The sequence below is a fragment of the Taeniopygia guttata genome, chromosome 2 (assembly GCF_048771995.1).
Source record: "Taeniopygia guttata chromosome 2, bTaeGut7.mat, whole genome shotgun sequence".
In the NCBI taxonomy this organism is placed as follows: Eukaryota; Metazoa; Chordata; class Aves; order Passeriformes; family Estrildidae; genus Taeniopygia; species Taeniopygia guttata.
In genome coordinates this window covers 86558052-86575841 of record NC_133026.1, presented here as the reverse complement: position 1 = coordinate 86575841, position 17790 = coordinate 86558052, and the positions used below count along the sequence as shown (strand labels likewise).

General features: G+C 39.9%; 1 protein-coding gene across 7 annotated transcripts in view; it reads left to right on the top strand.

Annotated features, from left to right (window-relative positions):
• EPB41L4B (erythrocyte membrane protein band 4.1 like 4B) overlaps positions 1-17790 on the top strand; it is a 167151-nt gene that overhangs the window by 96506 nt on the left and 52855 nt on the right. For 6 of the 7 annotated variants that reach the window (XM_041714660.2, XM_041714661.2, XM_030265772.4 and 3 more), the window contains 2 exons: positions 3701-3816; positions 13228-13353. In XM_041714660.2, the coding sequence (XP_041570594.2) occupies positions 3701-3816; positions 13228-13353 (242 nt within the window). The remainder of the gene's footprint in view (positions 1-3700; positions 3817-13227; positions 13354-17790) is intronic. The other variant, XM_041714659.2, reaches the window with a different exon arrangement.

The window sequence follows — 17790 nt, the reverse complement described above, 5'->3', positions numbered from 1 at the left end:
GCAATTAAAGAAGCAGCAAAAACCACACAGCACAGGGTGTTTACTCCAGCACTCTCTCCTCTCAGGTCACACAACTTTCCTGCTTCTCCTTATTGCAGAAATAACCTTAGGAAAAGCCTAGAAGAGCGCAAGGGCAAACATCAGGGGCAGCTCTCTTTGTGCCCACCGAGTGTTACCTGTGAGAGAAGACTGGGGCCCAGGAGGCTCCATGTCCTCCCTCAGACATGGGGAGAGTAAGCCCTCTTCCCCAAACTGGCCCTGGTGGTGGGGAGCAGCCTCCCTGGCCTGTCTGCTATGCTCTGAAGGGGACTTCAGAAGCCATGGCACCTATGGGTGGCGCCTGTTGCTGGAGACAGATTCACCTTTCTCTTCAGTTTGTCTGCTCACTACTGTTTAGTGCAGGAGAATCGGTGCTGGTTCCTGCCCAAAGCCATTAGCACCGAATGCCAATTCCCAGTTTCTCTAAGGGAGTGGAAAGGGATGGAACACCTGCAAGGGGAGGCTGTGGTGCAGCCGTGCTGACTGGTCCCAGCTGAGCTGTTTAGGCAGCTGTGCATGCCGTGTCTCTTAATGCTGCCGTGCTGCCCCACTGCAACCCATTGCTGATCCTCTGCGGCATGTGTGCATCCAGCTGGAGGTGCAAAGCTCATTTCCCTTGTGAAGCCAGTCCATGGTTATATCTGGCATGTTTATGCTGTGAAAGCAGTGGCAGTCTGGGTAGGAGCACTTCCCTTAAAACAGAATCAGACTTACTCATTTGCAGCTTGGGGTGATGGGTTTAAGTGCTTTTTCAAGGTTGGTGCTCAGAGGACTAGGGCTGGTTTGTTTTTAATGGTTTCATTAAAATACTACTCAGGCTATTTCAGCTGAGAAAACTCTTGTAGACAGCATGTGGGAAAGGTTCACAGTGCATGTACTGAAATGGTTAGGAGCATACTGGCCATTGGCTGTTTATGGAGGACATGGCACAGTGTGTGGGGCAAGAAAAAGTCAGGCAGAGAGGAAACACTATCAGCAGTCTGCCTCAGGAGCATGAGGACATGGGGGACTGATGTCTGGCTTCAGGCTGTGTGAAAAGGCCGGTACTGGGAAAGTGTTTCTAGGAAGTAAGTGGTCACTAAACTGGGGATGCTCTCAGGAAAGAGGGTGCTTGTGACCAAAATATCTCAAGTGGAAATGCCTGAAGAGCAAAAAGATCTCATGGGGCAAATATGCTATCCTAGCAGAAACCTCCCCATAAGGCTGACAGAGGAGACACCAGCACTTAATCTACCTTGTGCTGTCCCATGGGATCACAGGTGTTTTGTGATTTGTTCCAGTTCCTATGGACTGGACTCATCACTGAGCTCCGAGATGGTTTTGAATTCATCTGAAGTGGAACATGGAATGACCCACTGATACGTACCCACCATCAGGCTGAGGGGGAGAAAGGATCTGCCTTTCTTCCACTTACATCTATTCTGAGAAATACTAAAATTCCAGTGCAATTAGCGGGACATGGGCAGGAGAGAAGGACACAGCAATGTGCCCAGCCAGGGATCCTTTAAATACTAGTGCATGTTTCCCAGTAAACACAGAGCACAGGACTTTGTTACAGAAACAAACAGAAAACAAACCAGGGCCAGACCTGCCTGATTTTTCACATTCCAAGTAATTTGTCTGCTTCAGTTACTGGAGGAAGTGAAATCCAGTGAAACAAATCTGATGTGTGTGTTTATGAAGGTGTTCAGCTCAGCAGAAGATGTTTTCCTGCATTCAGCCTGATTCTTGTACTCACGAAGCTACTCTTCACCTCAAAGCTATCATACACAGATCATACCTTGTGGTGCAGCACATCTTCCCTCAGCATATCCCAGAACCCCAGTCCCACTCTATGCAACAGCAGCTGGCCTTACAGAAAAGAGAGGCTGAGCTGCTCGCTGAGCTTAATTGGCATGGCAAGGTTGTGCATGGATTACCAGGTGCACATGAGCAGATTCACCAGCAGCAGCTGGGGCTGTCCCTGGGAGCAGATGCCAACATGTATGCAGTGCAGCTCACAGAATTTTTATGGCAGAAAATGAGCAATGGGAAGAGGGGACCCAGGTTGCCTCTTGAACTCTGGGCTGAGCTTGCAAGTTGTCACTTCAAAAAAAGGCATCCTTTATTCCTGAGCAGCTCGCTACAAAAGACCTTGCATAACCCTGAGCAGAGAATGGTCTAACACAGACTGAGTTTCAAGCTGAAAACAGAGCTTTGAAAAACCACGGTGCTGCCAGATCCTTTCTTGGAATGAAAGCCTGGGTTTGCCAAGACTTAATGCTGACTCAGGAAATTTATGCCTTTTGTAGGAATTATTTTTTGCCTTTTCTTTTGTTTGTTTTTGATGTTGGGTTTAAAGGCTAAACTGGGCTGCTTGTCTTCCAGAGTTCTCCATTTAAACAACCAAAAAAAAACCACCCCAGCTTAAAAATCTGTTTTAAATAATAGCAAACTTGAATAATGTAAATAGGGCACTTCCCATTCCCCCTTTATTTTCTTTCTTTGGAGGAAATTAGAATGATTGTGTTTATTAAAAAAAACTGCCCATCATCATGTCTGATTTTATGGCTGCGGTAATTTATTCCCAGGATATCAGGCAGTTTCACAGTCTCATGCACAGAAGCAGCTGTGATGTGAGAAATGCTGAACTCTGGCAACACTAAGTTGTGATGAAAGACCACCAAGAGGAGGTCAATGCTGATATTGTAACCCCTTCTAGGGCATTATTACTTAAGGGTCTGATAATGTTTCACTAACGCCAAAAACAGCTTTTTGCTTATATCTCTATAAGCTGGTTTTAGCAATTTGTCTCTAGTCAGCAAAGCCCTTAATGTATATTTAAACAGCTGTGGAATTAGATCTTGAGTGAGTAATATTTAATATTCTTAGGACAGCTTAACAACCTGATCCAAACCAAACTGCAGTCAGTGCAAGGTTTTTATTGATTTCAGTAGGCTTTGAATCAGACTCCACAGAACTGGATTGTTCCCAACTGTTATTATCTAAAATCCATGGCAAGAAGAAATACAGGAGGACACAGAGATTCATTAAATCATCGTATGATGAAGTTTATTTTTCTCAGAGAACTTGCAAATACGTATATATAAGCCACTGCATCTCCAAGATGCAGTGACAGAGACCTTTTAGGGCTGTTTTAAAAAGTATTTTTTCCTTGTCTTTCTGTGTCAGTGGCTTGCTCAAAATCTCTGTTGACAAAGCACAGCAAATTCCTGACAACAGTCTTAAAGAGGCTGGCATATAAATAAAGATGTCTGAGAGAAGCCAAAAGCTATACTCTGATCTCTTTACACATCACATGTTTCGAGAGTGGCACCTTGGCTGCATAAATAATCCCTCTGGTGTCAACTAAGTTTTAGAATATAGAGGGGGTAGAGGCGGTGGGGAGGTAAGGAGAGAAATATCTAGCCCAAAGCTGGCAAAAGCTCTGCTGAAATGAAAGGATGGGTGAGAAGGAGGAGGGGGAGGAATTGTTTGCTAAATAGAAAAAGGCAAAATGACCCAACAGACATAATTATGAAACATTTTAGAGGGTCTTATGGAGAAGATGCTTTGCCAAATGCCATCTCTTCAAATGCAGTTGAGTATCTTGCTCTGAAGTTCTCTGTAGCTTCCCTTCAGACTGTGTCTTTTTCTTTCTTTCTTTTGGGCATCATTTTAGAACTGAGCTCAGGACTTCCCCTTCTTTATGATGAAACTTCTCATCTGAAGAAAATAGAAACGGAGAGTATGAAGGTAGTTGGACCATGGCCAGCCCTGCACGTCAGCATGAACAAGGTATAGCATATACATATATACTTTTACATAGATATGCCAGAGCACCTTTGTCATTTCATATTCAAAAGCTGCTGCTTTTTCACCTCAAATTCAAATCAACATTCATCTTCAACTGGCTTGCTTTTTAATCACCTCTCACCATCTTCTTATGGGACTGGGATTTGGTTTTTAGATTTAGCATTTCAATCAGCTTTGCCTTTTAAAATTTCAGAAGCTGCTTCAACAATGTTATGCTATAGTTTTAGTTTAGTTGTGAAGAGTTAGTCATCTAGGCAGCCTAGAGCTGTAAAAAAATAACAACACTTTAAGTGATAAAAAAAATCTTGTTTTTCTACATGAGGAGTCCGTGTTATGCCATAAACTCCCCCTGGCATCTGATGTTAGTGGGTGTTTTATGAGACAGTTTTTGCAGAGGTGGCCAAACAGCCATGTCCTGCTGTTTCTGCCAGAGATCAGCAAGTCAGTGGCTCCTTGGATCCATGTGAGGCTAAATCCACTGTGCCTGAACTGGGAAACCTTGTTCTGAATCTGGACCAAGATCTTTGGTTTACAACCGCACAGGTCCTGAGCTGGACCCTGTGAATTCAATGAGAGCATTGCCACTGTCTTCAAAAGAGGTGGGTCCTGGCCCCCAGTGACTCTGTATAGACCTTTTAAAAGAAAAATGGTGTTTTGAGAGTTCTTTGTCAGCTCAAGGAAGAACTCAACTAAATTATTTTACCTTGGTTTTACAAACAGCCTTTTGTTGATATTACTTCAAAAAGCGTTAGAGAAATTAAAATCCAAGGGAACACGACCAAATGTACCAAAAATACAAGCACAAAGCAACTATATATCTATAAAGCAGAATCTTTCTCTTCGCTGTATGAGAGATTCCAGGAGATGGAAGTCAAGGCTAAAAATCAGTGAGCCAGGTGTTTCTAATGCAAAAATTAAATATTGGAATTTTTTTCAACATCACAGTTTATTGAATTTATTCTATAATGCAGGGGATTTACTATCATTAAGATTTCCTTGAACTATGTTCATTGTTTGTCATAGGACTTTAGTGTAGTTCAGATATGGACTGCAGTCCTTATGCCTTATTAATGTAGTCATGAAGTAGTGACCTGTGTCATGATTTTTGGGGATTTCTCAATGAACAGAGGATGGTGGAATATTTTAGACTTTCTCCCAAATCTATTTGGTTTTCACCTGTGAAGAGTTCTAATTTTGTCTAGCTCAAGTGGGAATTAAAAAGATAAATCATAAAGCCAACAAACTGAGGTGAAATGGGAAAGAGTCACCTTTCATTTCTGTGTGCGTTTCTCAAGTTCATCTTCTAGAAATATTCTCAACTGGTAATAAGTATAGCTTTTTATAGGCAAAGCTTGCTAAGCACTGACATCGTTTGCCAAAGGAAAATTCTCCATCTCAGACTTATCCAATGAATACCCAGGTCTTGTAAGAGGACTTGTGTAGTTCAGCTGTGATTACTGGTACTCTATCTGAACCCCAGTGGAGAACATTTGCTCGGGTGCAATGTCCAAAACATGCCTTAAAGGACTGTCCTACACTATTGAGCTCGCTGAGAGCTGAGTTTGGCATATTTAAGGGGCAAAAGTGAAGATGGCCACACTGGCCACAGCGCACAATTGGGCAAACCAATCTGACCTATACTGCACAAAAGGTTCAAAGATGTGATCTTAATGGTACCCCTGTGGTTTCAAAACTAGTAGATTTATGGTCTGTCTTCTTTTTTAAGTGGAATGCTTGAAACACTTTGGTCCTGTATCCCACCATACTGTGCCAGTAATCCAAATATTGTACCTGCAACTTCTGCCTGATCTCTGATCCTCTCGCTCGTTCATATTAACTGCAAGTCTGTGAAGGGAGGACTCAGCTCTTTTATAATTAAAGGTTTTCTTTCTTCTGACAGCTCTAGAATCTTGTCCACAGTCAGACAGATTATTTATTTAAGGACTAATTAGCAGAACCCAGTATCATAACAAGTCAGAGCTTCACAATAAATGCAGCTGCACAGTAAATGCAGCCTGTGTCTGCTGTGATGAGTCTGCCATCAGTCAAAGTTTAGCTGATGAAATGTCTTGTAATGAGCACCAAGAGCTGCTAAATGCTTCTGTTTCTGGCAGAAGCTCAGCAAAAGGCAAGGCTAGAGACATGGGCTGTCTAATGAAAACCCTCCCCTGGCAGTCATAGAGGATTTGGGTTTAAGAACTGGGCAGCATTCCCATGAACAGCAGCTACTATGTGAATGCGAAAGAGGCCAGCCCTTAAAAATTTATTAAAATTACTGTTTTTAGCAATCTGAAAATTGTACATACTCTTGAAACTGGCCCAGAGTCACCACTGGAAAGCATTTCAATGATCTAGGCCTTACATTACAGGCTATGGGTTGTGACCAACAAATCATTCTGAAATTCTTTTAGCCTTTCACTTGTGGTTTCTTCTTCAAGCACCATTGTCTGACCTAGATTCTGTGTACAGAGCTCACAAAGCTAAAACAAACAAACCACTAGTCTCTGATCTCTGAGCAGGGCCTGGAGTTGCCTCAGCAGATGACTTCTCCAGTGAAAGAGAGAGACTTGCTGCAAATATTGAGCTAACCTTGGGCTGAAATGCTGTAGAACACTGCCCAGCAGAAAGGTAACAAGGCAGATTAGACTGGATTGAACAACCCCAAACTGTGACAAGAATTTTTAACTGAGAGTGGGGCCTTTAAAGTTCCTTTGGTTATGGTAGTTAACTAGCTACTCAGTCCAGCAGAAAACAGATTTCAATGAGTGTTCAACATGTCTAGCTTCTGGCAAAAAAATGAAGCGTTAACTCCTCTCCTGCACCACTCCATTGATTTCTGGTTGACTAAGGGCTTTTTATGGCCTGCTCTTGCATCCTCCAAAATAGTATGCTTAAATAAAACTAGTGAAGCTGTTACAAAGCTGTTTCATTTACTCTGTTTTTGATAAAAAAAAAGAAGGAACCATTTCCACATCTGTTGTGGAATCCAAATTTTCACTCCCTCCCTTCCTGTTGCTAATTGTTTTTTTTTTTTTCAAGAAAAATGCTTTCAGGCTGGAATTTGTCAGGCTTCATAATCGACCCATAGGAGAATTAGCAAGAAATTGGGTAAATTAGATTTTGCAGTTAATTAATTTGATTGTCTGCTACAGCAAACTTTATCTCATGGGAATGATGAATGGATGTGTCCAACCTCTTTTCCAGAGCTGTTTGGTATGGTGTACATGTCTGTCCACCTACTGAATAATGAAAGTCTGTTTCAACTTGTGTTTCATGCCCTTTGGTGTTAGCAGACTCCTTAATCTCCAAGACAGACAATCCTAAGTGTTGTAGCTGTGAATGTATTTCTGATTTTCTTCTTGGAAGCCTTTCATTAGAAAAATATATTCTCCCATACCCCATTGCTTTGTGTGTGTATGTGTGTATGATATAAAGCCAAGAATGTATTGTTAGCATTTCTGAAATCTTGGGAGTCTAGTAATTATTAGCCCAGCTGTAATTATTGCATAAAAATAAAGAATAATAATGCCTTTCAAATTGTTTATATCTCTTTTCCTGATGTTATGCTCACCCTTTCCCTACAACTGTGGGTCCTAAGGTTGGTGATTTCATTTTGGTGGGGTCAAAGAATTATGATAGTCATAGAATCATTGAACCTCTTAGGTTGGAAAAGACCTTTCAGACCATCGTGTCCAACTGTTAAGCCAGCAATGCCAAGTCCAACACTAAACCATGTCCCTCAGTGCTACATCTACACATCTTCTAAATACCTCCAGGGATGGTGACTCAACCACTTCTCTAGGCAGCCTGTTCCAATGTTCTCTCTGGCCATGTCCATGTCTTCTTCTTTTTCCTCACTCTACAATATACTTTGGGTCCTTTTGCATGTTTTCAAACAAGCCTTTACATCTTGCTCTTTCTTCACTGGTCTACACATCTTCTCATTCCACCCAAATTTACTGTACGTGGTGGCTTTTACATATATATGCTATAAATTATGTCTTCACTCTCTTTATTGCCCCTAAACCTAATCTTGTCCAGGTTCAGATCTGCACTTTAACGGGCCATTGATGAGCTGTTTATAGCCATGGGTCCTCCGTGCCAGACTGTGGCCTTTGTGCTATCACTCCATATCAGCGCTCTTCTAGACCATGTTCTGTGTCTTCCCTTCTCAAGGCTCCTGTTTTCATATCAGCCCTACAGTGCTCTAACACATGTTTGTATTAGAGTCATAAATGCCTTATTCTACAAAAAATACTGGTGTTACTGCTTTCTGTATGAAATTATTGCTGCTACAGCTAATCTTAGTGGAACAAACCTGCAGGCAGATTGAGAAAAGTCCAGATAGAGGCAGCTAGATGAGCCTAAACGTTTTTGCAAACTCTGCTCGGAACTTAAAGCCTTTTGCTAGCAGGGCAAAACTGTATTATACGACTGCCCTGTTACACAGGTCGGCTGCTTCCAAATGACACCACCTGCAAAAATCTGTGGAACTGCCTGCTCTTTGCATAACAGCAATGCCCAGAGCCAATGGGGTTCCAAAACTCATTTATAGTTTAAGAAAACCCAAAAATTAACCTACCTTTTTGATGTACCTGAGACTCTTCTGTGTGATACACAGATTAGAGGGTATATCCCAGGGAACACAGCCTACCATGGTCCTCTAAGACTGTCATAAAGCTCACAGTGACAGAGGTAGGATTTAATAATATTAAGCAATAGCATTTTATAAAATAAATTAGATACCAAAAATTAAAGAGGTTTACTATGGGGATATAAGCACAACAAGATTTATTGGGAGTTATATTTTTCATTAGACCAACTAATAGCTAACCTGAAGAAAGTATTCTGTGTCTGACAGCTTAATGAGGGGTTTGTTTGTTTGTTTTTTAAATTGTACTTTTTTCCCTAATAAAGAAGATGCAGTTTCTGCTTGTAAACTTTACCTCAAATAAGAATAACACATAATTGTACCGGTCTTATCATTGTGGTATCTGTTCATAATTGGTGTTAGCTGTCACATGGTTAAAAGCAATAAATTTCCTGGTGAAAAAGGGACAAAAGAGTCTGTAGATTTCTATGCACGTTTGCAGACGTAGTTGAGTCCCAGGAAACCTCACTTACCTAATGTGCTTTCAGAACCTATATATTTGTGTTGTCTTTATTAAAATTTTGCCTCCTACTAGTAGTGATGACTAGCAACAAAAATAGACCTGCATTCCTAAAGAAAATATTCATTATATTCTTCAGTTCTCTCCATTAAAACACATGTTTTAAACATGATGTTTGTCTAAGAAGAGGCTATCAATAAATTCATAGAGGCACAAGATCATGAATCTTGCTCTTGCTACAAAGTTTGATGTGGAAAAAAGCATGAACCTTTTAAAGCAGAACTTAGAAATGTTATTTACAGGAGTGGTATTGCTGTGTTTCATGCAACTGTTTTTATATTCTGTATGTGTACTTAATATTCACTTAGCTTTGCAAACCAAAGTCAGTGTCATCGTTATCTAACACTCTACAAATCTGCCTTCAGGTCTAGTATCAGCAAATGGAATTGAATTTAAAGTAAATTTTTGGGAGGAGAAACAGCAAATCTAAGACTTCAGTTACAAAAAGAAAAAAATGCCTCTAATTTTATATGTGTATATATCTGAGCTTCTTTGACTTTTTCTATTTAAATGCAATTCTCCAGTGTTCTCCTTCCATGGAAAAATATAATTATGCATTGATGGTGAAAAAAAGTAAACACATTGCTGTTATTGAGATCAGCAGAATAGGACATGGAAAACTGGGGTGTTGTCAGGAATCCTAATGGGTTTTTTCTTAATTTCTAAACCTTTTAGAATGAGTTTAAATTGGAATGCTAAGCAAGAGTATCATCTCTTTCAAATGCAAGTTTGACTCTAGGACTTTCACTTGAAAGGGGCATCAAAGATTCTTTTGAATTGTGACTAAAAAGTTATGAAATAGGAAGTTTCATTAACATCCTGCCATGCTTAGCATTTTAATAATTTCCAAATAGAATACTTTGAGTGTATAAATTAAATCAACATGTTAATAACTGTCAGCCTGGCTCAACAAATGAATACCTAGCTGTTCTCTTTCTGCTGAGAGCAGTGAAGATTCTGGAAATATAAAATTTCTTTATTATATAGCAAAATAAAGAGGGATACAGCTTTCATTCTTGTAGCAATAGTATGTGGGCATTCCTAATGCAGCCAAGTTTTAGATCTTTGATTTTCTTACAAATTAGTGAAATGAAACACAGAAAATTCTGCATGTGCTTTTGTAGCCATGAAATATTTTGTTTTCTTTTGCATTCTTGATGTCAGTTATACTTTAACAATAAATAAAGTTAAATTGGGAGATGAACAAGCTTGTATGTAAAGATTAGTGGCATTAGGGAAAAATAGGAACTTATAGATACTTAAAAGTGCTAATAGTCTGCAATAAGGAGGTGCTGTTTTGTTCTGTGATTAAAATTTACCTTTCATCTGGATCGTTAGTGCCCCTGACTCTGTGTGTAATAGTCTCAGCTATTCAGCTGTGGGAGAGCACAATTCAGCAATGATTCAGGATGTGCTACTCTGTGGCAGAAAAGACTGACACTGCCAAGGCAGGCAGGCAAAGAAACCTTTGACATGTGTTCAGAAGCTAAAGAAGGCCTGGGTCAGGCCGAGCATTCCCATGCCCCATGTGTGGTTTGTGTGCAGTTGGCATTTCCACTGGGGCAGGGGGACTTGGTGGCCTTTGGCTGCTGGCTCAGCAGCTGCTGAGCAGGGCAAAGCCAAGCAGCAATTGCAGCAATGTCTGTTCTTCATGTCTGACCAGTCATTAAAGGTACCACTGCTCCTGTTGCAGTGCAAGCAAAACAAGTTTTGCTTGCTTGAAGGTGAAACCCTTAAAGTGTGACCCAAACAAGGACTAAAGCAGAACTGAATATCCAGCACTGGCCCCTGAGAAGTGTGCACCTTCTAGCAGCAGCTTTCTTTTTCAGCCAGGTCAGCCACCATCAGTATTTGCACCTCTCAAGAATCTCAGTGTGGGACTTGCACATCAGATCTCACACTGAGGATCTGTTAAATGGTGTCATCTGCACAATGCTGAATTCAGCAGGAGATTTAGATCTTTTGAGGATTCCCAGGTATAGGGCAGCCCTGGGACTTTTTATCTTCCTCTTGATCAATGTGGAAAAATTGGGCAGTGGAAGAAGAGCAATACGACTGAAAAATACCTATATCCATCTGAATAACAGAGGGATGGGACTTGGGAGAGTTTCTTGTTATGAAATAAGCTTGTCTCCCAAACAAGCCTCAATTGCTTTGCTATAGAAAGTAAAATACAGTTGTTTATTCTTGCTTGACTGAAATGTTATTTAATTAGTATACAGTGTAAAAACAAAGGTGAGATTTTGCATGGCCTTTAAAAATGCCACTGCTTAATGTGTTGTTTTTTCTGCTGTTAGAAATCAATACACATGAATTTTGGCAGTAATAACAGTCTTTTTAAAATGGGTTCATTTTATCTACCAAGAATATCGGTGAAGTAAAAGCTGTGCTTTCTTTACAAATAATTTTGTCCATTTGGTTATCTCCACTTCTCAACTTCACAAGTATCCCAGGAAAGACACCTATGGCAATCAAATATTTCATGTTTGGGTTTGGTGGTTTGTTTTCTTTTCATACACTTGCCAAACTACTGTTTTAATCAAGACTGAATAGATGACTACAGTTCCATAAGTTGCTCCAGCTAGACACTGTCACTTTTCATTTTATGTATTTTCTTTTTCCCTTAGGAGGAGACTGGGGAGAATGGGAAGTCCAAATATATCTTCCTCTAAACAAAGTAAATGTAGCTTGACAAATAAACATGTAAGAATTATTAGAAATTTGGCAGAGAAAAAAAATCTCATGATGTGTAGTCCTTTAACAGACAGTTGTTCAAAATCATACCTGGCAGCTATGGAATTTTGGAGGCAGAAAGTTGCTAGACCAACTTTGCTTGCACATAAATATCTTGCAGTCTCAACAGAGTTCTGCGAAGGTCTGGCCCTTTCCCTCCCCAGTGTTTGCTGAGCAGTTTCCTTAAGCAACACAATTGCTTTTGGAGTGACTTGCTCCACTTTCAGAAAGTGTTCCCTGAATCTTGATATTCCCATTTGCCTGTGCTTGCTCGAGGACCTGAGAGTCAGTAAGATTGTAGTTGCCATCAGCCAGTGGCATGCCATGAGGGAGAGCAGAAGGAAGGATAAAGGAGACAGATTTTGAAGTTAAAGGGCTAATCATATGGTAATTTCAGTAAAAAAAATTATTGGTTCTGTCTTTAAATACTTGGCAGAGGTGAACCTCGAGGATCACTGGACCTGGTGTTCTGATGCATTGTACGTGTTTTGGCTGAAATCTGAATGACAGCATTGCATATCTGTTCTGTCTGGGTGTATACAACCACTCACCCTTCTCAGCCATGACAGCAGAAAATGAATGCACAATCTAGACTCTTACTCATCTGTAATTCAGGTGTCACCTCCAGGAAGAATAGGGAAGTTTACAATGGTTGTTATGCCATTGCCCAATTATTCTCTAAAAATATGTGACATATTACAGTTTGATTGCTTAAGAGTTCATGTTTACAGTCAGTCCCGGTCTCATCATATTCCCTTTGTTGATACATTAGTCTTACGTTGTCTTTCTTTTTGTTTTCCTTTTGTGCGTGGTAAGCTTATTCATGTGGCATTTCTGACACTTCTGCTGGATATAGTTTGTTTAAGGTACAAAACCTTTAGGTCATGTTTGATCAGGGCACTACACTAGCTATCCTGAGGCCAAAATTTCTGATTCAGATCACTGTGTAGGTAAAGCATTGATATCAGGTGGAAACAGCATCATCAGTGTTTAAAGTTCTTTGATTTTTCTTTACCTTCTGATGGAGATTTGCTTGGCTTGCAATTAAGTGGAGATTCCTTCTCATTTCTCTGGTTAAACTTACATAGCTTTGCATTTTAAGGGTGGTGTAAAAAGCCAGTGCTCAGTATAGTTGTGCTGTTTGTTCTTCTGCCTTCTGTGGGATATTTTGAGACAATGTTTTGTTTCCTCAGTGTGATCACAGGTTTGAACAACCACTCCAGGGCCTGGCTGGGCTTTTTAAATGTATCTTTATTCCACATCATTTTCTTGCTTCTATTACTCAGGCTTCCCTGGGGCTATTCTTGTCTTGAACATAGTATCAAGTCATTAAATATTTAGAAAACTTCTATGATGTATCTATCAGGGTATGAATATGGAAGTTTTAGCCAGTATTGCTGAATCAAGTTATTACAAGTGAAATTTAACCTTTGATACTTTTATGAACTTATCTTTCTAATGTATGTCACCGCTTGTTTAATAAATACAGGCTGAAGAAAAGAAGGTACCAGAAAAGACTCTTCATGCCCCTGTGTCACCTTCATCTGTACCTGACCATTTGAAGTGCAACATCCTCAAAGCTCAAGTGGAAGCTGCTTTTAGAGTAGGTGCCCAGGTAATCTGTGTTTGATACTCTGCTTTTTTAGTTTTTGCATAACTTTCACCAGTTTTCCAAGACCCCATCATTCCTCCTGAGGAAGCACCTAATTTTTAGTCAAGTATGCACATTGACATAGCATTCCCTAGCTATTCTCTAGCTATTCTAGCGTTCTCTTCAGGTAACTCAAAATGATTGATGTGGTGGAAGTTGGAAATTTATCCTAACTGACATGATTAATACAGCCAGGAGAGGCTGAGAAAATAGGAAAGATGGACTCAGGAAATCCCTGTTTTGTCACTGTAGCTTTTAGCTACTTTGTAGCTTAGAAAGAGTAACCTCTGGAGTCTTCTGAGGCTATCCACTACTCATGGAGACTGGGGTTAAGATTGTTCTAATGATAATATCTGTATATCCAAATTCAACCTTTATTTCAGGGGATGAGCTTTAGATGCTTGAGTGTGAAATATTGGCTAGTCTTTTGCTTTTCTACTTGTTTGTGTGCTTTTAACTAAATTTTAAGCTTCTATTTTCACTGCTTGTTTAATGTTTACATTAGATATATCCTGTTTCGTAAATACTCTTTTAATAATGCCATGCAACTGAAAACTGACAGTAAATAGCATGACTGTAAAAAGTTATTTTCCCAGTCAGAAGCTGGAATCTAAAATGTGTGGGTCTTCTTAAGTGAAATTTGTGGACAAAAGATAATGCCATTTGTGCAAAAAAATAAAGCCAAATACAAAGTTTTAGGAAGAAAAATAGATGTAGAAAGATTGTTAGAATGTTATCCCAAGTTCCTGTGGTATCCTTGAGCACACTATTCTCTTTGAATACAAATTATGTTGGTATTTCCATTGTTTTGTTTCTTTTCACCAGGTCAACTTGCCCTGCAAAGGACTTTGTTAACAATTAGCTTTGTGTATTTCTTGTTCCCTGGCAGATCTTTCATTTGAGAGCTACATTACATCTGCTCTAGCTAGATCTAAGGAAGGATCAAAATTTGGTTATTCTGACTGCCTTAAATTTCAGTAGCAGAAACCTGGCAGCATAACGAGAAGAGAGTTTTTTGGGTGAATTTTTTCTTTCCATTTTTGCTTAAAGCAGTTCTCTCACCTCTCTGAACTCTGTGTTGTGTCAACTGTATTTTATGCAGCATATTTTTGCCCTTGGGTTTACCTTCTGTTTTTCCTGTGTTTTTTCTACAGAATGTCAAGGTATACTTCTCATATTTGTATTTTCTCTTGAATATACTTAATGGTCATGTTTGAGTGGATAGTTAAAGGCTGGAAGCAGTGTGTGCTGCTGCATTCAGAATACATTATTAAGGCAAGACAGGAAATGTGCTTAACATATGCATCTCTCAATTGACCTGCTCTGCCTTAATTTTTCAGTCCAAGGCTTTCCAAGAGAAAGCATCCTAGGTTGATTTTTCTGCCATAACCATATTCTTTAACTGTTGCTAGGTTGTAAATAACTTTTAGAGCAAATTGAGCATTCCTCTCTTCCTTCTTGCCTGTGTTTTCACAAGGCTTTAAAAATCAAATTGGGTTAAGTAGATGTCTGTGGATTTGCCCTCGATGAGAAAAATCTTCCTATTTCAGGGGAAGGAAAGTAAAGAAGACTGTTGCAGTATAGCATTTATTGTTGAAAAATAATGGCATAAGGTTCAGTTTGAAATCCCTGAATCTTTCACTGCTAACAAAGTGTGGCTTAAGATTTATAGCCAGTAAAATAGGAAGTCACCTTAATCTTTGAAATCCTCATTCAACTATCTGCTTAGCCACAAAATTGCCTGTGTAACTAGAGATGAGTTCTTCTGCACTTGAGCTCCCCTCCTGTCCATTATAAAAGATCAGATACATTGCAAAAATAAGCAGGCAGAGACCAGGCAGTGATCAGCTGTCACAGTAAGAATCTGTGGCTATGCAGGCACTGAAAAGGGTAGGAAAAATGGTGATGGTGAAGGAACCAGTGCAAACACAATTTATCTTCTAGAATGTGTGAGAAGGGAAGGCAGCTACAGGAGGGCCTGATAAACCACTGTATTAGATACCATAAACCCACCCAGTTATCTTCTTTACCTGCCCCCAGCACCTCAGACAACTAGCTGTATACCCATAGATAAGCCATTTCCCAGTGGCAGTTCAGTCATCTTCTGAGAAAAGTGAGCTGGGTTGGAATTACACTGCTGAGAGACACAGCATTCTTTCAAGGGAGCAGATAAGGAATAATTTTGTTCATGGAAGACAACTATTTAATTTTATATATTCCCCCAGGGCTGTGATCCTGCCCCTCTTTGACCCCATCTGATATATCTTGCTGCTCAGTGTATCTGGAGGAATAATGATGATCTTTGCCCAATTCTGTCTTTTGATGCCAGTTCCATATTATATCCCTGAGAAGTCTTGCCTTCTGGCCTTATTCTTAACACTCCACTTTCTCATCTCTTCTTTTTTGTACTGTCATATTTCAATTTACTAGGCAGTCAGAGCAAGAGGTATATCTAGGGTCTGTAAGGCACAGCCTGTATTTCTCGAGTTGTAAAACAAGGCAGCCTTGCTCTTCCTCATGTAGAGCACTGTTATTCCCGTATTTCATAATAGCTCAAAAAAAAAAAAAAATAAGAAGGGAAAAAAAAAGATAACTTGCTCCTCTAGTTTGTAAAAAGAAGAAGAAAGAAACATTCTGTCTTATGCACATTGGTGTTTGAAAGGAAATGTTCTTCTAAGGGCCCCAAAAAAATCTATGGTCTAACTCATTCTTTTTGAAACTTCACGGGGCATCTTCATTATATGGTTAAGCTTAAAAGCATGAGAAAAATATTGGTGCACTGTAGGATCATATCCAAAATTAACAAACTGTTGCTTGAAGTATTTGTAACAGCTCTCCCTTCAAGCAGTAGGAATATTTTCAATACCATATGCTACTAACATCAGGATGTGACAAGTTTATGAAAGCACCTCCTGCATGTAGTAGAAGAAGCTGTTCCTTGTTAATTCGGAGAATGGAGTAAATGTTTACAAATGGAAAATATAAGTTGGGACAGAAATGTTTTGTAGTTTACTTTTTTTTTTTTTGCAACTAGGCACCAACACAAGAGAGAGCCTTAGAAATGAATGATTCCAGTGCTTACGATTTAAAAAATGAAACCAAGGGGAAATGTTGCTAGACATTTGAAAATATATCCTGGAATATGATCTCTGTGCTTCTTCATTTCAGAATTGTGCTGAAGAGCTTATCACATTCCTAGGGGACAATATATCTCCCACAGTTATAGCCCTGACTTAGAGGCAGAAAATTTGTCAGGTTATGGTGCTGATCACTTAGCTTTGCTTGTGGCTTAGAGTTATAGAGCATCAGAAAACTAACATGAGTGAGGTTTGTTTTTTTTAATTTGTTGAAGACAGGAATATTTATGTGCTACTCATCTAAATGCAGAATCAAACTGCAGTGTGCACAGGGATGCTGGAAGCTGGATCTAGGAGCTTACTGCCATGGACACAGCAGCTGGGGGAGCCTGTGGTTTGCACAGGGCATGCTATACAGTTACCTGTAGGGCTAGAGCAAATGAGTAATGTTTCACAACACACCTCTCAAACAGTGCCACAGGGATCTGCCACCTTTTAGCTGATAGACTGCATGTCACAGTTGCCACATAATTAAGCTCCAGGGGAGCCTTAAACACTGTGAAGCAACTGACATATCTTTTTTTTTTTTTTTTAGCATATATTCCAGACTCTTCATTTGAGAGGTACTCGTATAATGCAGCAGTAAGGAGCTGTCAGAATACAAAAGACCGTCTCTCCCTAACATTTAAAACCCCTTTGCAGCTTTCATGAGTCAGTGCTGATATGCTGTGATTGAGCAGCCATGACTTGTTGGTATCACAGAGTCCCGTTTGCCAAAAAGTTCACGGCCTAAGTGATGAAGGAAAGATACTTGAAGGTTTCAGTTGCTATTTCTATTCATTTTGGCTTTGGACAAATCCTAATTATCCTTAAAATTAAGCACAGGGTCCTGAGCAAATGTACAGCTATCTCAGCAGGGCTTTTTATTTTGGCAGGCAGTTTTCTAGCAGTTTATCATCCACAAGTTGTGTTTGTATTCTGCACCTGTTACCCGGCTTTCCTAAATCCTTGGGTTGATATATGTTCAGCAAGTTAGCACAGGGAAGGATCCCTTTTCTCACAGATTTCTACTGCAGCTGATTTTTGCATCACTCACATCTTCCTCTTGTCTGCAGACAAGTGGAGGCCAAGCTCATTCTGCAGGTACATTTTTGCAGTGCAGTTTATAGAAAATAAATGGAGGTGACATTACTACTGTGCTACATTATGGATTGTTTGCTGAGAAAAAAGTGGTGAGAAGAGGTGGTTTGGAGCTGCAGGGTCCTTACGAAATAGCATACAAAATCCCATTTATTTCTCCCTTTTCAACCCCAATGGAAACTCT